The sequence below is a fragment of the Phascolarctos cinereus genome, unplaced genomic scaffold (assembly GCF_003287225.1).
Source record: "Phascolarctos cinereus isolate Bilbo 61053 unplaced genomic scaffold, phaCin_HiC Scaffold_5;HRSCAF=322, whole genome shotgun sequence".
NCBI classification, from domain to species: domain Eukaryota; kingdom Metazoa; phylum Chordata; class Mammalia; order Diprotodontia; family Phascolarctidae; genus Phascolarctos; species Phascolarctos cinereus.
The window spans coordinates 101,388,609-101,409,989 of NW_027555958.1; the positions used below are offsets into that span (position 1 = coordinate 101,388,609).

The 21,381-nt window shown below is 37.3% G+C and overlaps 1 protein-coding gene across 1 annotated transcript in view; it reads right to left on the bottom strand.

Annotated features, from left to right (window-relative positions):
* ESR1 (estrogen receptor 1) overlaps nucleotides 1-21,381 on the bottom strand; it is a 306,468-nt gene that overhangs the window by 266,141 nt on the left and 18,946 nt on the right. Inside the window, 1 exon segment of the mRNA XM_020986619.2 lies at nucleotides 6,545-6,735. Within this exon segment, the coding sequence (XP_020842278.2) occupies nucleotides 6,545-6,735 (191 nt within the window).

Genomic DNA, 21,381 nt, shown 5'->3' on the forward strand with positions numbered 1-21,381 from the left:
AACTTTTGTTTCTAGTGAATTAATCATCTGGGGAGGGAATACTCAAAGTAAGAAGCATAGTAATCAGATGTTATTCATTGAAATAAGAATGATAGTCTTCGGCAGATAAGTATATAAAGAAATATATACTATATAAGGCTACTCTCCTCAGCATGGTATAGAAGAAAGATCAGTGGATGTACAAGTAAGAAGGCTTTGATTCAAATCTCAACTCTGCTATTTCCTAACTGGGCAAGTCTCTATGTCCTGGTTTCCTCATTCATAAAATGAGGAGGTTGATTGCCATAATGTCTAAGAACTCTTCTAGCACTGATATGATTTCCCTTAGGCAAATGTTTGTTACCAGCATAACATATTTCAGACAACTTTCCACTTTTTTTTGAGACTGTCTTGGTCTCTCACCCAGACTGGAAGTGCAACAGCTACTCACAGGCCTGATCCTAATAGTGATTGCCCCAGGAAGCTTTGACTTGTTCTGTTTTCCAACCTGGACCAGCTCACCCCTCCTCAGGCAGCCTTGTGACCCTCCGTTCCTAGTGACTTCAGTACTGCATTAGTGCTGGTAATGTGAACACCCAATCACCTTTAGCCATACTGCAGCTTAGAACTCCAGAGCTCAAGTGATCCACAGACTCAACCTTATCCAACAAAAAGCATTGTAAGTATGTACTACCACCCCTCCTGGATCACCATCTTGTCAGAGGGGCTTATATAACTCAATGAAATTATGAACCATGCCAAGCAGGGTTATCCAAGACGGACAGGTCATAATGGGGAATTCTGACAAAAGTTGATCCATCGGAGAAGGAAATGGCAAACCACTCCAGTACCTTTGCCAAAAAAAAAAACTGCATGGACAGTTGGACCATGAGATCATGAAGAGTCAGACATGACTGAACAACTGAACAACCACCACCCCTAGCTACTTCCTACTTTCTTTCCAAAGCTCTGCCAGTTTTAATGCTCTTTTAATCACTCTAATTGCATCAGAAAGTTTGACAAATGTTTGTGCTCTTTAATATCTGCCAATATTCATTTAATGAAAGGGTGTTCCCTAGGTTTTTCATAGTCTACATACAGCAAAAAGAGGTTTAACAGGTGGGGATGAAGAGGCACCAGGCTAGATATGGACAATCCTGAAGCCATGAATAAAAAGGATTTTCTGTGTGTGTGTGTGTGTGTGTGTGTGTCTGTCTGTCTGTCTGTCTATAGCATCTACTGCTTTTTCTAGTTACAGGGAAATAGGCAATATATTGTATACACATGTGGCTGGGGAGAGACATTTTTATTATAAATATGAAGAAGCCAAGTAACCTTGTTAGTCCAGAACACCACCTAGCAACCTACCCCAGAGCCCATTATTATTTGAATTACTGTAGGGAGAAAAGCAAGCTGGCCATTATATCAAAGCCTGATCTTTAAACCATTTCAGAAAATTCCTGCAAACATGCATCTTTAGTCCACAATATTAGTGATTTCTAATGTCTAGAAGCCACCTCTGCCTACACATGGCATCCTTAGTTGTTTAAAAAAAAAAAAACAAGATATGCTTAACTTGAGGTTGTTCCACAAGTTCCTGAGTAATTAAGTTTGCACAACAAGTTTGATATTTGTTTATAAGAAGCAACAGTAGATTCAAACCTGGGTGCTTTCCCATCAAGTGCACTGCCTCTTCAGTTAAAGGATCCACTACACTCCAATAAGGAGACAGAGATTCCCATCTCATAAGCAATGGGGAAAACTAAAATAGCCCTACCATCTTCACCACTCTCTACCTACATCTCAGATTTTTCATTTTCCCTTCCACCATGTTGAGTGGGGGAGAGGAGTCAGTGTAACTGACAAAGAGGCAAAGGCTTTTTTTCCCATAACGCTTTTCAGTTGTAAACTATCAAGTTTATGATGGCAACGTGAGAATCAAAACCCTTATGACTTAGCCTAGTATCTCCCTTCAGATTCACAAACATCCATCTAAAATCCCAAAATATAGTTAATATAGAAAAAAAATAAGTTTTGCACATAGTGCTAAACCATACAGTATTCAATTCAGAGATGACTCCATATCTTCATCTTCTATCTGGATATGTTAGCAAATTCGTTTAAAAATAATGATTAGAATTTATATAGTGTTTTAAAGTTTGTAAAGTACATTATAGATATTACTTTAGTTTATTCACCAACTGTACAAATAAGGTTTTTGAAACAAGTGATCTTTAAAATTCCTTCCTTCTATAATTTTATTTGTCCCTTTCAAGGTTCTGATTAATTCATACTTTGCTTTCAATATATCATTGTGGTGAAGGTACTTGGCAAACTTTACAAGTATAAAATATAATAATAGTAACAATGTCAATAATTAAAATAATATAGATCATTCTCTATGACCCCTTAGATGAGCTTCAGAAAAGCCGTGCACAAGTATTTAAGAGCTATTTTAATATCCAAATCCCAAAATGCCTAAAAGGAGGCAAACCTAAAATGGAAAGTGTGGGAAAACAGACAGAGTAATGGATTTGGAGTCAGAAGACCTTGGTTCAAATACACTTACTAGCTGTATGACCTTAGGCAAATTATGTCACTTCCTTGGGTCTCAGTTCCCTCATCCAGGAGAAAGAGGTTGGACACAGGAGTAGGGGATTAAGGTCCTTTAGTGTGGCCTTTTGACTTAGTCCAAGTTTTACAGAACAAATCCTTTTATTAAGAGGATTTGTTCTGTGAAGTTTGGATTCAGTCAAAGGGTGACGCTTGAGGACCTTGAGGGCTACATGTGGCCTTGAGGTCACAAGTTCCCCACTCCAGCTCTAATCTGTTTGACTTCTTTTCATTTGTCTATCTTCTACTATAGCTATCTTATATACCTCATTGCCTTATTAGATTTTAAGCTCCTTGAGGGCAAGGGATGTACTCTTTGTTTCAGCTTTGTATGGCCAGTAGTTTCACAGCGCCTTGCACATAGTGGATACTTTTAAAATATTTATTAGATTGAAATGAAAACTGCTTTAGGTGATAAAACCACAAAAATTGTTACAACTATCAATCAGTTACAAAGTTGAGAATTCATTGTTGAATTCTCATAATGGAGAACATTGTTCTCAGACATATTATTTTGTGGCACTCTTTTACCTTTTTGTGATACATTTTGGTCTTGATTTAAAAACAACAACAACAACAACAACAAAAGTCTTCCTCAGGAACAAAATAATTTTGGGGGGAGGGAGGTGTGGACAAAGTACCTGTTTGTGGATAAAGAGTTTAATGGAACATTGAAAATTGTTAACTGAGATTTTTTAAAAAGAGAAATAAAGGAGAAAGATGAAAAGGGGGAGAAGAGAAGAAAATGAATAGAAATGATAGAGCTCCGGCCTTGGAGTCAGAAGGACCTGAGTTCAAATGTGACCTCAGACACTTGACACTTATTAGCTGTGTGACCATGGGCAAGTCACTTAACTCCTGATTGCCCCACCAAAAAAAAAAAGAAGCAAAAAAAAGGATGGAGAAAACTTCTTTTCTATTTGGCTTTGTAAAATATTGTATTTTGTGACAACTAGGTCAGTGGTTCACAAGGTTAAATTCTGTAATCTGAAAATAAACTCATTAGCTTTACAAAAAGTTGTCTAAGATTGCAATGGCTCTATAAACATTACATTTATTTGCAGTTATCCAGCAAAATCTTGCTCTAAATATCCTGTTTTCAAGGAGAAGAGGGTCTAATTTTTAACATAAAGTAATTTTAGCATAAAGTAAGGGAGCCCTTCACAAGATATTGTTTCACACTAGGGAGCATCCAGAATTGAATTGTTAGTCATTCCAATAAATGAATCTATAGATATAAAACATATGACAAGACAGGCTCATTTTTCCTCCACCGTTTCACCATGGAATGTGTGTTTTGTTTTTGTCTTCTGTAGGCATAATGCCTATTAAAGAAAGCATCAGATTCAATAGAAATGCATATTGTGGAACCTAATATGTTCCACATAATATGTGGAACCTAAATACTAACTACTAAACTAAGAAAGGGACAATAATAAATGAAGTTTTTTTTATTGTTTCTCAAAAAAAAACCTAACTTAAGCAAAGTATTCTGATTTTTATTTAAATATTTAATTCTCCACCTTTTCCTTTTTAGCTCCTCTGGTATACTTGTTAGTTTTAATACATAATTGGTACTTAATTTTGCATTCAGTTATTGTGTCATTATACCACAATGGTATTTTTGTCACCCCACTTAGACAAAGTTCTCTGTAGCACAGATATAGTCTTCTTTTAGATCCTTCAAAAAACCTAGCATACTATATGAGATTGCATGCCTTCTTGGAGAGGGAGGTGGGGGAGAAGGAGGGAGAAAATCTAAAACTCAAAAGCTTGGGGAAGTGAATGTTGAAAACTAAAAATAAGCTAATTTTAAAAAAAAACCTAGCATAGCGCACAAGTGGGCATTCTAAATACTTAGAATCTTATAACTTTGTAACTTTTTTAGAATTCATCTAGATCAATGTCCTAAATTTAGGCAAAAAGAAAAAAGGCGGGGGCCAGGAGGTTGAACAATTTATATGGGATTTTAGACCTACTTAATGAGAAGAGAAAGAGCTAGGTCTAGAACCCAGATCTCCCAACTTCCAGGCCCCAGTTCATTCCACTCTACTATGCTATTTGTTTTATTGAAACACTAATAATTAAGATTTGATCAGACTAAACATAAAATGAAATCACGAAGAAAAAAAAAAGACAGGGGCATTACCAAAAAAAATAATAATAATAAGTATAGGTAGGTACACACTAAACTAGCAAAGTGTTAATATTTTTTTTCTGAAATAAGATCTGTCATCATTAACTGATAAGCACCAGTCCCTCTGCCTACAAACATTTTAAAAATAAAGATCAGATTTTTTAGAATGTCATCAATTTTACAGAAATACCATTGCAAAAAAGCCAATTATAAGTCATATAATAATAGCATGTTATGAAGGATGTTGAAAGCATAAAGTGCTACAGAAAATGCTTTTAAACTGGACCAGATTGACCTCTCTGAAAACTCTATGAAAAATAGTAACAGTTGTCCAAAATCATGCTATTGATGATGCAAGGGGAAATGGATCATGAGTACCATCTCCCAATTTCCAAGCTATTCCATGCAATGAAAAGTGTTAACATGCAACCAGTGAAGACCAGTTCCACAAGCATCTCCTAATAATTTCATAGGCGTTGGCTCTCAATAAGCTTTATTAAGCCTAAGATCCCTAAGAGAAAAGCACACAGGGAACATTTAAATAGTATCACAGGGGAATATTGCCAGCCAGGGAACATCTGAGGTGCTCAAAAACCTAGGCAATGAGGACTTTGAATATGTCACCATTCCGAACAAATGGAGCTAGTGAGCCAAGAACTTCTTAGGATCTCTCAAATACTTCTTTAGTGCAACCATCTGAGAAATAAACTGTATCTCTCCTTCCAAAGCAATTAACATAATAGACACGGTATTCACCCCCATGGGCTAGAGATAAAAGCCAGCTGGCTTAAGAGAACTGTATTTGGGGAAAGAATGGGCAGGAAGAGAAGACAAATTTTATAGGGGAACACTCATCAAATGTTATTTAATGTTGATGATAGCTCCCTCACTACTAAAGTCACCAGCCACTGAACTGGTAGTTTTCTAAACTGAACTAAATGATAAAATTTAAGATTGTGATGGGGCTACAGAGGAGAAATATTACATATGCCATCAGAGACATTCATTGAACTAATTGGATTCTGTGCTTAAGAGAGTTTTCTTGGTTATAATAGAAGGCTCATTGGGCTGAGAGGAAGGGGAGGAAGGCTAGATCTGGAGGTGACTGCCCCAAAAACAAAAGGCATTAATAAAAATTTGTAAAAGATATGACACGTCTTGCTCTATTATCCCTCAACTTTGCACATTGGCAAGGTATCTTTCCGCTACCTCTCTTTCTTTTAATCCACTGGAGAAGGAAATGACTCTCTCTCCTTTCTATCATCTTCTTTCTCTCTTCCTCCACCCTTAAAATAAGAGACTTCAAAATTCACAGCAGATGCTAAAGAACTCAGCAATATCTACCCTAATATCAGCTAGCCCTTTTTTCCTGATGGTCTTTGAGAAGCAACGTAGTCTAGTGGGGGGTAAAATCACTCAATTTGGAGTCTGAGGACCTCGGATCAATTTTCAGTTCTGCCATTTACCATCTGTGTGACCTTGTGAAATTCATGTTACTTCTCTGGGCCTTAATTATCTCATTTGTAAAATGTGGGGATTAGATTAGGTGACCTGTAAGGTTGCTCCCAGCTCTAAATTCATGATGCTATACACCTTGCCTTTCCCCAGTTCAATTCAACGAACACGCATCAAGTGCTTGGGAGAGTAGAGATACAATTTGTAGCCTAATATATCTTTTAAAAAATCCAAGATGGTCCCACCAACTATGAATGCATATATTAAATGAACTGTCTATGATATTCCTTCCTTTTTAATCACATATATTTTTCTCTGAGAAATAAACATGTTGATTAATTGTTTTCAACACACTATTACCTTGAATGCTTCTTTTGAAGAAAGCCTTACAGCCCTCGCAGGACCAGACACCATAGTGGTAGCCTGAAGCATAATCATTGCACACCGCACAGTAGCGAGTCTCCTTGGTAGATTCCATGGCCAGGGTCCCCTTGTCACCAGCACTGGCCAATCTTTCCCTACCATTCTGGCGCCTGTTGTCTGAACATGGCCTGGAAAACAAGCACAGAGTAAATCCACTAACATTAGGAAAGCAATATTTTCATTCTGTACTTAAGAATGAAGAGAAGAAGAAGAAGAAGAAAACCCATGACAAATCCACCTTATTCTGACATTTTGAAATAATGAGTCATAATGCAAGCTAATCTTTCATTAGCTCTTGCCGTCTGCTGCAGCAAAAGGTGTTTGCCTATTATATTAACCTTGAGGGAAAATTGTTTATTAGGAACCTGCTAGGAAAGCTGATTCCCTGCATCAGAATATATTAACTAATTCTTTACTCACAGAAAAAAAGGAAACATACCGGCTTCTAATTGACTTTTAGATTTTTCTCAGAGATTCACAATTAATTCAGAATCATTAGAAACTAATGCACATTCTAATTCTAGGCCACACCAGGGCCTTAGGGAAGACCAAGGCAGAGCAGAAAACAGCAGTAGCATTTGGAATTTGGAGAAGTTGAACTGGTGTGGAACCAGGGTACTATAAATTAAAAGTCCTTTTGCCATCAGATAAACTTGGATATCAAGAAGGTGTAAACTAACTTCTCATCTGTGAAGTGAAAAAAGTTTCCTGGATTACCTCTAAGGTTGCTTCCAGCTCTAAACTTCTTTCACTCTTGTGATTCTAATTGGCCAAAGCTATCCTGTATACTTAACTGCTTGCAACATCATTGTTCAAACATACAAAGTTGATATTGTGAAATCAGACTGTCACAGTAAGGTATGTCATAGATAGACAATAGTAAGAGTAGAGTCACTTTCTCTGCCTCTGAATTGTAGTTGCTACTTAAGGAAATAAGATTCTGTTGTATTCTTATGAATGATAACAGTGTAGTAGAAAGCATATTGGATTTGGATTCAGAATACATGGGTTCAAATCCTAGTACTTACTACCTCTGTGACTTTGGGCAATCCATCAATTTTTCTGAGTCTGAACTTTCCTTATCTGTAAAATGAAGGGGTTAGATTAGATAACTTCTAAAGCCTCTTTCAGCCCTGAATCTGTGGTCCTATGGTAATGTACAAACATGATAATACTAATGAAACTCTTTAAAGGATTTTATTTATGAAATTAAGATTTTTTTTCAAAAAGCAGGTAATGTTTACCCTTTCAAAAGTCCATGGGGAGTTCTTGTAATCAGAAAAAGACCTGACAAATGGCTAACAAAAAACTTATCCCTTCTCTATTGGTACCAACATAGACTAACCATCAAAAGTAGTGTATATATAGAAAAGACTGTGGATCAAACTTTTTTTATTTGAACACATATACTACAATATTATTTTAAAATGAAAAGGATGAGGGGTGAATATATGTAAATACAAACATACACATAGTCACATATCTGTCAAAGACTTCCACATTCATTTAGTAACATTATTCTGCTTTTCGTCACAAGGGAAAAGAAAAAACATTCTTATTTATAAGTTCAAGTTATCAAAGTTGCTTTATTACACTTTATATTTGATCTAAGAAATTCATAATTTTCATATTGCTATGGCTCCATATTTATATATGCTCTTAATTTCTAATTCCAACCTATAGGTTTCTAAGACCATAATAACATAGGTGGTCCTCAAATACAAGAGAATTTCTTCATTTTCTAGGTGGCAATTTGTTTGTGGAATATAATATTACCAAGAAACTCCATTTAAATGTTAATTCAAGAATGATGTTTTCTGTGCTTAATGCTCCTTTTCACAATTTATCAAACATTTACATTTTCTATAGCATTTGAAGGCTTTTTAATTGCAGGCTATTGTTTTGTTCAAAAAGGGTCAAAACTACACTGACAGAAGGAAGCTACACATATTGGTTGATACATACACTATCGTTACCTTTCTGAATATACATTTCAGTCTCAGTTCACTCATATTTATCAAAATGATATGTATACTATCTCTTATGGTCACAACAGGGACATCAACTTCTTGAGTTTTGAGTGCCCCCAGAGAGACATAACAATACTTTCAGGAGCCCCTCATCCATTGCCTATTCTAAGGAACACACCATTCAACTCATGGCTTACAGTCTTGTATTCTAAAAACCGATTTCCCTCTTTGCTCTCTGATCAGAACGAGTTAGAATTTTTGGCTTCATTTGAGAGGTATGAAAACTAAGATACAAAAATAAATAAAAAATCAATCTACTCATAGGACAACTCTAAATCCAAGGCCTAGACATGGGCTCCCTCTGCCATGGTAACCTTCAATGTTTTCCTTAAAAAAAAAAATCCCTCAATTTTTTAACTAACTGATAGTGTACCAACACAAGCCCAGTATAATTATTTCAAGCCTCTTTTGGGTTTCTCAAGTAGAAATGTGATACTTTTTCCTCCCTGTAACCTTTTTTAAATGATGGGAGGAGCTAGGGAACTGATTATCATCTCTTAGGATAATATTGGTTCTTTCCAGATATTCTATAGCTCTACAATATGATTTTATAAATAACTCATGTTCATAAAGTAAAAAGAATTAATTCCTCAGCTGTAAATACTTTGTCTTCCCCTCTACTCCTTTGGCGATTTTGCCATCTTTCTTCCTTGAGTTCTCAGCCCAAAGTCCATCAGCAACTCTTCACTAATATACTCGTTCTCTAATGTGGCATTTCTTTTCAGTCCCAGTTCTCCAAAACATTCCCCCCACTACCCCCAATGCTGCCAACCAAATTTTCTTTGTAGCTCTACATTGCATTAGCCATTCAGATGAAATTCATAAAATCCTGACTCCTTGGAGTAGGTAAATCTGGCATTTTCTATTTAATCCATCACGAATGACATGCTTGCAAGTTGGCAACCTCAAATATGATTTCTTTGGGTTCTTTTTTTAATGTTCCAGTGAGACTGCTGGTTTTGAATTCCATATTCTTTTTCATTCTTTGCTACTCACTGCTTTCCATTTCCTCACCTCAGTACTGTCCCCCAAACTACCAATTCTAAATTTTTAATGTTTGTTTGCTGGCATAATTCATAGCAGTAGGAAGTTGCTGTGACTTTTTAAATATATGGGCTTAGTATTTTGGAGTCTGTGGAGGCTGCCATGTTTCAGAAAGTGTGGAACGGAACATTTTTTCTGAGATATTATACATGAGGCAAGATCCAGATAAGATCTTCATTTTATACATCCTTCATATCTCCATCTGGCCAAATTCTACCTATACTTCAAGTCACAGCTCAAATGTTATCTCCCTCATGAAATTCTCCCTGACTTTCTGCACAGAAGTGATCTCTCCTTATTCTGAACACTTTGTATTTTTCTTATGATTCCTATCACAGCCTATCCTTTATTAAATGATTACTTCTGTGTAAACTTTAGTGTGCTCTAGTTGTATTATAAGTTCTTTAAGGATAGGGATCGTATCTTATCTGTCTTTGTCTCTCTCTTAGCATCTAACACAGTGCCTCAGCCATGGAAGTTGCATAACAGTTTAATCTCTATTCCACATGACAATCCTTTAAATATCTGAAAGCAGTTATCATTTCTTCTTTAAGTCTTCCCTTCTCCTGATTAAACATCAAAAGTAACTCAAAGCAGTCCTCAAATGACATAATTGGAGACCCTTCACCATTTTGGTTTCCCTTCTCTCGACAAGTTCCAGATTATTCATTTAAATGAAATGGCCAGAATTAAATACAGTACTCCATATATGGTGTGACCAGGGCATAGTACAGTGGGGCCAATCCCTTCTTTGTTCTGGACACTATACCTCTCTTAATGCAGCATTAGTTTTCTTATCAATTACCCTAGGATTCACATTAGCCTTGGAGTCAATAAAATTTGCTAAACATTTTTTCATATCAACTGTTTTGAAGCCAAATTCTTCATAGCATACTACCATGGTTAATATTTTTGGATTTAAGTGAAGGACTTTACATTGATCGCCATCATTTTAGCTCTTATTGATGGTATTAGCTTATCATTTCAGCCTTTTATGGGAATAAGCATTTGTTGTTGTTATTGTTTGTCCTTCGTTCTCAAAGAGGACCATGATGTCATGAAGGTGATGCCATGACATGCAGGTGAACTGGATTTAAGTGAGGAAGGGCTGTACAAAGTCACCAGCTTCACTTTCTCCTCCAGAACTATCTGGGTCCATTGGCCAGATATACATTAGAACCACTGGAGATGGCCCCAGACCTGGTGGAAAACTTTGGTCTTTTAAAGCTAAAGTCTTTAGCAGGTCTCAGTTTGACTGAGGCAATGTCCATTCCACTGATTAAGGTGAGGTTTAAAAAAATGAGGCAAAGAATGGCCTCTTTAACCTAGTCCAGATTAAAAAAAAAATCAAACTAGGAGAGGAAGACCCTCAGGGTTTTTGGCTAAAACAGAAACAGTTCCTGTTTTCACTCTGAGTCAATCAGGGCCCAAACAACTATGTGCAAGATATCTTGCTAAGCACTAATTGGTTTTTTGGTTGCTGTTATTCTTCTCTTTGTTGTTTTTTACAAATATTATTTTATTTGAGCCTCATAACAATCCTGGAAGGTAGGTGCTGTTATTATCTCCATTTTACAGTTGAAGAAATTGAGGCAAATAGAGGTTTAGTTAATTGTCCAGTGTCACATAGCTAGGAAGTATCTGAAGTCAGATTTAAACTAAGGTCTTCCTGACTCCAGGCACAGTGTTCTATCCACTGCACCACTAGCTGCCCATATAAGCATGTTTCTAAAAGTTTGTGGAAATCACTGATTAAAATATATGGTGTGCTAGAAAGAACTTAGGTCTAGGAATCAGTTTTCAAGGTTCTAGGCCTAGTTCTACCACTAATTACCAAGCACATAAATTGATTTCCCTCAATCTAGCTTTTATTTTTAAATTTAAAACACATATATTACATCATTTCTAAAACCCCTTTACGGTCTAAACATTCTATTTATCAGGCTCTTTTCTTTGCTGAATAAGACAAGGATAACTACAGAGCTTTGCAGCTCATCAGTAGAGACTAGGTTGCCATTTCTCCATATATCAATGATCTTTTCTCATATAAGATAGAAGAACCCAGAGAGAAAAAGACCTGAACCATGTTTTGAAGATGGAAACTAAGATATAAAAAGAAATTCAATCCAAACCTACTCATAGTGCAAGGATGGCTTGCCCTATTGCTCCAAGTAAATGGAGACCCTGTGTCAGGATGAGACAACCTCCAAAAACCAGACGTTACACATTTCCATAATGTTCAGTAACTAGGCAGTTTCTAGGGGGTAGCAGGTCTTTCATGTTCTGCCAAAAGTATAGATTCTCTACCTTCCCCAATCCCAATCAGATAAGCCACTGAATAAATCCACAATTCCTCTCCAGTCTAGCAAAAATAAACCTACGGCTGGATGGCAGAGAGGAGGATGGAGAAGCAAAGGAGGGTGCAGGAAATCTATGAAATTTTGTGCAAAATTGACCTTTTCGTTTAGTGTTTGTTAAGGGAATCCTTTCAAACTGGGAGCTAGTACTAAAGTGTTAAAGTGGCTGTGTAAAGAGATGAACCTCTGGGGACTACCCTCAGAACTTCAAAGCTGAAAATGTTTTATAGACCAAATGAAAAACCTATGAAGCCTCAGCTAATGTCCAGAACTAGCAGCTGTGAATTCCCTTCAGAAATCTATAATTCTTCATGATACTATCCATAAAAGGTTTCTCTCCATTTTTGAGAGAAAATACTATCACTACAACTTTTCTAGTTTAAAAGTTGAACACTGTATGGTGTCATCAAGTCAATAATGGTTCTGTCAGTCACTCATGTAGATGACTGAATGAAAGTATTGATTTTCTTTTAAAATTATGACAAATGAATGTCAAATTTGACTAATTCATCAACTAAAAGGCTAATCGAAAAAGATGTTATTCATGTTTGGCTCCAACTGCCCTGCCAGAAGTCCTTTAAACATGACAACATCAGCCAGAGGCTAATGTTTTCATTAGAATGTTTGGAAATTTCTGCTCAGTTGAAAAAAAGATGGCTCCACCAAAAGACATAGCCAAATGTTAATTTTATGAGTTAATGGGAAGCAAGACTAATATGACATGGAATAAACTAAAAAGAGACTTCTTTTAGCTTTTAATTTTAAATTCATTTCAAAGCTCCTAATAAACAACATAGTTGACTCACTTGAGTTTCACTCTGTCCTTCTTCCTCTGTTTCCCATATACTGGAAGGGCTAATGAGCAGTGAAACCAAAAGGTGGGAAGAAAAAAAAAAGTGTGGATGACAGAAAAGAATCCAGTCAGGAGACACTTATAGTTTCTGACACCACACCTGTGTGAAAAAGAGGTCTGACTAGAGGACAGATTTAAAAGCTTAATTTCAACAGGAAAATATGACATTAAACTAAAGAATAACAAATGTGCACATGTGCAGAATTATTAAGTGGGGATGACATGTTAGATGAATATTATTCTGGAAATATATATGTCTATGAGAAAAGGGTTTGTGGACAAGACTCCTAAACAACTCAAAACAAATTTGGTGCCCATCAATTGTTGGAATGGCTGAAAATGCTATTATATGAACATAATGAAAGATTATCTTTCAGCAAAAAAAAAAATGAATCATGAGAAATTAAGACGCACTTGGAAAGAGGTGCATTAAACTAATATACAATTAATAAGTATAGCCAAATACCAATATGCACAATGATAACAACTACATAAGTGAATATGATGACTGAAAGTTGAATTCTGAGTAATGGAAAAAGCAGTGAAGATTCTGGAAGAGAGATATCAAAGCATAACTCCTAGGTGGTACAGTGAATAGAGTGCCAGGCCCAAAGCCAAGAAGACTCATCTTCCTGAGTTCAAATCTAGCCTCAGACATTTACTAGCTGTGTGACTTAAGTGTCACTTAACACTATTTGCCTCCATTTCTTATCTGTAGAATGATCTTGGAAAAGGAAATGGCAAACCACTCCAGTATCTTTGCCAAGAAAACCCCAAATGGGTACACATGACCAAAAAACAACTGAAATCACAGTAGCAGTGAGGTGAAGGGCCATGAGCACTGAAAACCATCTAGTCCAGCTGGTTTTCTCTATCATATATTTTTACTTAATTACTTTTTCTATGTCACAAGGAAGACTCAATATGGGGAGTGAAAAATAACTGTTATGTGAGGGAAAAGGCATGGTTTTGTTTTCAATCCTATACACTTTAAATAATGTTGAATGCACAAAAGGAAATCCTTTCTAAACACTGTCCTCTGTTCAATTTTTGGTAGTATTGATGGAGGATTCTAAGTAGTTACAAGATAGGCTCATCATATATCAAGACCATGCAAACTTAGCTGGAAAAAAAATTAAAAACTAGCCTTTGTTGTTACTATTTGGGGAACTGCCTGAAGTCTGAAGATTACAGAGCTATCATTTTTAGAAAGTTGCTGTTATTCGTGTTCATATTGTTCATGAAATATGTTTTACACAATTGTGCACATATAAGCTATATCAAATTGCTTACCACCTTAGGGAAGTGAGAGATAAAGAAAGAGAGAAAACTTGGAATTCAAAATTTTATTTAAAAAAGAATGTTTTATCTATATATCTATATCTAGCTATCATTTCTTCATTGAGTTTATGGTGCAATGGGAAAAATGTTAGATTTGTGTCAGAAGCTCATAGGATCAAAGGGGACCCTGGAGGCCATGAATGAGGACTCTCTCATTTTGAAGGCTAAGAACAGGATCTTTACATGTAATCAGAAAAAATACTATTTTAAAAAAAATTTAGTTGTTTTTCAGTCATATCTAATTCTTTGCAACCCCATTTGGGGTTTCCTTGGCTTTGCCATTTCCTTTTCTAGCTCATTTTTCATATGAGGAAACTGAGACAAACAGAGTTAAGTGACTTGCCCAGGGTCACTCAGCTAGTAAGTTTCTGAGGCCAGATTCGAACACATGAAGAAGAGTCTTTCTGACTGTAGGCCCATCACTCTATCCACTGCACCACCTAGACACCCACTTTAGAAAGTGCAAGATTGAAAATGGAGGCTGTGATGATAGAAGACAAAGCCCTGGCCTGGTAGATGGGAAGCCTAGGTTGTTTAGCCAGAAAACCTGTTTCATTTGCACAAGCCTGGGTAAGTGAGGGCTTCTTTGAGATTCCCATTCCATACCAGAAAATAAGCATGGTTGGACTTAATGGCTTCTCAGATCCCTTCTAGCACTAACCTTCCATGCTTCACTTATTCTACTTTGTATTTTGACTAAACTTCCCATCTATATCTAACTATCATTTCTTCATTGAGTCTGTGGTGCAATGGCAAGAATATTAGGTTTGTGTCAGAGGCTCATGGGATCAAAGGAGACCCTAGAGGCCATTAAGTTTTAGTCTCTTATTTCGAAGGCTAGGGAGAGAGAACTTAAATGACTTGCCCGGGGTCACACAGCTAGTATTTTGATTTTAATTTATCCTAAGCTACTTAATACATGTGTACCTTGGTAAATTTTTTTTACTTACCTGGGCCACAATTTCTTCATCTTTAAGACAGTGGGATTGGATTAGATGTTCTCTAGGGGAGGGAAGAAGAGAGGAAAGAAAAGGAAAGAAGAAAGAGATGAAAGGAGGAGAAAAAAGAGGGAGAAAAGGAAGGAAGGGAAGGAAAAAAGGAAAAGAAGGAAGGAAGAAATTGAACAAAAGGAAAGAAGGGAGGGAGAGAATGAAGGAAGAGAAGGAGAGAGTGAGGAAAGGAATGGAAAGAGCAAGAGAAGGAAGGAAAGAGGAAAGGAGAGAGAGAAGGAAGGAGAGGAAGGAGGGGGGGGAAAGGAGAGAAGGAAGGAGTGGAATAAAGGAAAGGAGAAAGAGAAAGAAAGGAGGGAGACTTTAGGAGTGTTCTGTACTATTCTGACCACAATGAGCCCTCTGACTGAGGCAGCTGCCAATGTTTTGTCCATTGTGCTTCTAATGAGCAATATAACTTTCCCACATAATAGGAGGTGTCTGAGAAGAGAGGGATGAGGAAGCTGAAGGAAGCCAGAAAGAGGAAGAGGTAATGCAAAGAGGAAAAACTGGTTATGCATATTAGACATATTCCAAGCTCACTGAGCTTATTCAAGAATGCTGGAGGTGGAAACTGGATCAGAAGGACCAACCGCTGCAACTGTGCAGGCCAAATAAACCTCCCTCATCCACTGTGCCAATGCCAATAGGGCACACAGGCTGGAAAAAGCCAGCACAAATGAACAATTTAGAACCTGAAAACTCAGCTGATTTAAAAGAGCTCTTTGGTTGTGACTTCAGATGATCAGGGGCATTTTTGCAGAAAACAACAATAGGCAAGAGGTCGAATATATACAACATGATAATAATTGTATGTATAATTATTATATATAATAATATAATATATTTATTGTGCCTTATTGTTTTGTGGAAAATGTTTCATTTGGACCTCACAATAACTGAGAGAAAAGTAGGAAAGTATTATTACCCCCACTTTAAGGCTAAAGAAACCAAGGTTCAGACAGCAGATTCTTGTTCCTGTAAAAATTGGACTGGATGACTCCTAAGGTCTTTCCAACTCTGAGATTTACTAAACTATCACTATAGGATTTTATGATTGATAAATTTTCTATTGTTATTTTTACCCTGTAGTCTCACATTTTTTTCTTCTTTAGAAAATCTGAAAGTAGATTAAGAGGAAGCATTTTTAGTAGAAAGAGCAATGCAGTTGGGGGCAGAAGACCAAGTAATGGCTGAGTGATCTTGGGCAAGTCACTTATATTCCTTCATCTACAAAACTGGAGTAGAATCACTGTGGCACATTGGTGGCATGAAAATCAAATAAATGATATTTATGTGTAAAGTACCTAGAAATAATAAGAAAATATGTCTAAATGTGACCTAGGAAGAAAGAGGGAAGCCACTCCTATATGTCTCTTCAGGTGTAAATTCCCTAGAAAAAATGTAAATATTTTCCTTGTCTTGAGTTTTCAATTGCCCTCCCACCCATTGTTCTGACAATGATTAAAATTATAAAGGAAATTGGACAGAGAAAAGCAAAGAGGAACTACACAAAGGCATGAACTAAGTGAAGCCCCCAAAGAGAGAATTGTGCATCCACAAGTCCTTTCCAAGAGCTTTTTCCATGAGAGAAGGAAATAATGTTAAATAAAGAAACAGACTGACAGGGATTCGGTGACAAAAAGACAGAACCACCACCACATAAAGACCCAAAGGGGAAAGTAGATGGGCATAGCAGATAGTCAAGATTTGGGGGAGAAAAAATGGACCTATTACCTTTGCTGGTAATGTGAGTCACATGTACTATGTAGGTAAGAAAGACCTGAAGGAAGGTGAAAGCTGCCAGAGAGGAAAGTTGCGGGACTCCCTAGGAACAAATTCTTTTATAAACAGGTTACGGACAAGGCAAAGGAAACCACCTATCAGGATAGTATTATAAATATTAAGAGTTTGAGGGACCCTTTTAGGCATATTCTAAATTCTGATGTTCTCAGGGGATACCCAAGGAGTGCTTTTGAGGAATCTTCAAAATTGATTTAAGTTCAAGTGAGTCTAAAGCCTCAGATCTGAGCCCCGGATTACTTAATCATAAAGTACTATGTAGAATCATAGACTGTTAGAGTTCGAAGGGAACTTTAAAATCTTCTAGTCCAACATGCTCATTTTACAGATGAGGAAACTGCAGTAGATCCAGAGAGATGAAGCAACTTTCACGAGGTAACAAAGGTGATCCAGGAAATGTGGTGTAGTAATAAAAGGTGGTTTCGTACAATAGAAAAGATGACAAGGACTTGGTGTCACCATACGTGCGTTTGAGCCCCAGCTCTGTTAACCCACGGTGTCTGGAACATAGTGAGTACTTGTGCGGTCATTAACCTCTCTAGGACACAATCTCACTAGCTACCAAATGAATGAGTTGGAACTACACCAGCTCTACACCTAAGATTCTCAGTGGAAGAACTAACATTTGAACCCAGGTCCTCTGACTTCAGATCTAACATTCTTGATATGAAACCTTCCATCTACTTCTGCACAAGGTCAAAAAATAGAGTGATGGCATTGAAACTGGAAGTGAAAAGGCCAATCAGTTCCTGAAGGCAATGGAAAAGAGGAAAAGAGTGAACTCAAGTATCCCTGAGTTTACACTAGCAGGAGGTCCTGTTGTCTGTATACTCTGCTTATCATGGAAATAATACTAAGACCTCAGCATGAGTGTTCCCACATTTTGCTGTCCATCCAAGTATAAGCTTACTTGGGACTAACCTTCAAATTTGTATCTGCTGCCACACAAGAAGGAGTTTGCTTACCTAAAAGAAAACCTAGAATCACCCTATGATGCAAGTGACTCTACCCTGTCTTCTTGGAGTTTTTGCAACCTACATTTTGTTATGTATTATGATATATATTATTAAAGGCCCTGAGAAAACATAAAATTATGGTTTCTACAGTTCTAAACTGAGGGAAGGAATTGCACGTCAAAGACCTTGAATATTAGGCCTCTAATAGGTCAAATGAGCATAGGATCATCTACTTGGAAGGGACCATAGAGGTTTCATATATTTTAAACCCTGATTTTGTAGATGAGAAAACTGAGGCCCAGAGAGATTAAAGAGGCCATTTTTTAAGGTGGGAAAGGCATGGATTGGAAATCAAAAGACATGGGTTCTAATCCTAGCTCTCACTTAATACCTGTGTGACCTTGGCCAAATCACTTCTCCTCTGGACTTCAGTCTCCACATCTATAAAATGGAAGAAGTGTCCTTTAAAGTTCTCTATATCTCTAAATCTATTTTTCCATGATTTCTAACTGACCTGCCCAAGGTTATACCAGAAGTATGTAGCAAATCTATGAGCTCTTAGGATGTAATGCCATGTCCATACTGTGTTGCAGAATATTTCTTGGACAAGAGAGTCAATGACATTTTGTAATAGACTACAATTCACTCTTTAAAGCAGAGATAATCTGCCCTCTTAAAATATGGGATTGGCTATACTTTACCCAAAGCCACCAGTTAAAAGGCACCAATTCACAAAGACATTCTTGCTCTCCTAGGAGAGATTCCGGTTGTTTCTTTCAGTCTAAGCCCTAGCCTTCCATTCATTGTCCCTGTAATACCACCCAATACATCTTCATCTAGTCTTATCATCCCCTAGTCTGTTTCTAGCTACAACTCCTTTCCATCTGCTTGATTTGCCTGCTTCAGAAAGGATTCTTGTCTCCCATCTTGCCTCCATCTTGGCCCCTGACTTGTCCAGCTCTGACCTCCTTTTGGAACTAATTCAACTAAACATTTATTAAAAGACACTAAATTTTTAGAAGACATTAAATACTACTAGGCACAATGAATACAGACAAAAGTGAAACCATCCCTGTCCTCATAGATATTAGAACAATAGTTCTTAACCTGGAGGTTCGTGGGGATAATAATAACACTCACCTTCCAGTGTTGTTATGAGCATCGAATGAGTTAATATTTTGTGGAAGTATCTGGTGGCCAAAGGGATACATGCAGTGGTACTGACCTTGGCCTCAGACACTCATTTAGTTCTGTGACCCTGGGCAAATCACCTAACCTCTGTTTGCCTCAGTTTCCTCAACTATAAAATGAGGGGTAATAACAGCACCTAGTTTATGAGGATCAAAAGAATTAATATTTTAAATGCTTGGCACATAGTAGGTGCTACATAAATGCTTATTCCCTTTCCTTAAAACAATTATCACAATGTCCAGAAAATAGTAGGCACTTAATAAATGCTTGTTCCCTTCCCTTCTTGATTTTTTGTACTTTACATTCCTGTCAAATTGGAACATAGCCATTTATAATCAGCCTTTTCTTTTTCACTCAGGGAGGTTCAGAAACACCCTCCTCCCTCACCTCTACTGTTAATAACTACTAGTTTCCTTCAAGGATAAGGTCAGGTGCCACCTGACATGTGAACCCTTTCCTGATCCCTGCAATAATAAATGTACTCTTCCTCTTCAAATTTTTTGTTGTTCAGTTGTTTCGGTTGTGTCCAACTCTTCATGACTCCATTAGGGGTTTTCTTGACAAAAAACTGGAGTGGTTTGCCATTTCCTTCTCCAGCTCATTTTACAGATGAGGAAACTGAGGCAAACAGGAAGATGAATGTTCCTGACTCCAGGCCTAGCACTCTACCCACTGGGCCATCTAACTGCCACCTTCAAATTACATTATTTATGTATCTCTATGTTGTTATGCTATGTATCCCTATCCTATATGTTGTATCCCTCTAGTAGACTGTAAACATCATGAGAACAGAGCCTCTATCATTTTTATCTTTTCAAAAAATTGTGTCTTAACTAAGACTCTTAGACAATTGTCTGGGCATTAGGGGGGTGAAGTGATTTTCCCAGTGTCACACCGCCAATATTTGTCAGAGGCAAAACTTGAACTCAGATCTTTCTGACTTTAAGGCCTGCTCTTCATCTGCCATTCCATGCTGCCTCTTGCTTTACAGAGGTAGCCAGGTAGGTGGCAAACTGGATAGAGTACCTGTCTGCAGGTAGAAAGACCTGAGATCAAATCCAGTATCAGACACTAGTTGTATAGCTCTGGGCAAGTCACTTCACTGCTGTCTGCCTCAGTTTCCTCATTTGTAAAATGGGGATAATAATAGCACCTACCTCCCAAAGTTGCTGTGTGGACCAAATGAGATAATAATTGTAAAGCACTTAGCACAGTGATGGTCTTGGAGTAAGCACCATATAAATGTCAGGTATTATAACCCAATACACACTTAAGAAATATCTCCTTAGTTGAGTGTACTGTGGCCCAGGAGATGGGACCTGCAAATGGAGGTGGAATGTCACTTTCTGGGAAGAGTTAGTTGTTTACTTTGGCTGGAATGAGTGCATGGAGAGCCATAAGACTGAAAAGGATGGTTGGATCTAGACGGTGTAGGGCCTTCAACATCAGGCTGAGTGTTCTCTCTTGCCTAAGGCCTACATTAACTACACAATGACAACTGTGGCCCTTAGGCCTGAAAGCCTAATTTTTAATGTAAAAATTACCTGGATTTGTCAGCCTGACCACACTCCCCCATGACCAGACAAGGGCCACGACAAGGTAAATACCTAGATATACCTTTGGTTCTGTTTTGGTTTTTTTTTGGGGGGGGGTTAGCACTTAGGCTACTTTTTATACTGTTTCAAAGGAATAAAAAGGAAGACATGTCATATTCTCTACTTTAAAATAAGTATAGAACCAGACAGAAGTGAAAACTCAAACGAAAGATCAAGATGAGGTTGTTCCTGATAGGTTCTAGAGTGTGAGTTTCTTCTAATCTCTTCAGGATGGGCAAAGGTAAGTAAAATAAGGATCACAGGAAGCAGCAAGGCTCAGCACTGGGTTTGGAGTCAAATGGACCTAGGTTCCTGACTCTGCTCCTTACCATTTGTTTGAACTTGGAAAAGTTATTTTGCTATTCAGTATACTTACCTATAAAACCTGTAACACCTGGACCAACCAAATTCAACCTTGAAATATGCTTCCTAAATGTGTGTCTGTATATAAACGCACATGGTATGTTTGTATATGTATGTGTATGAGGTAAATTATATGGAGTGTCCCAAAAGTCTTCATGCAATTTTAAGGTCTTAAAGATCAAAACTGCACGAAGACTTTTGGGGCACTCTGTATTTGACCTTCTATCTCTCTGAGTTTCAATTTCCTTCCCT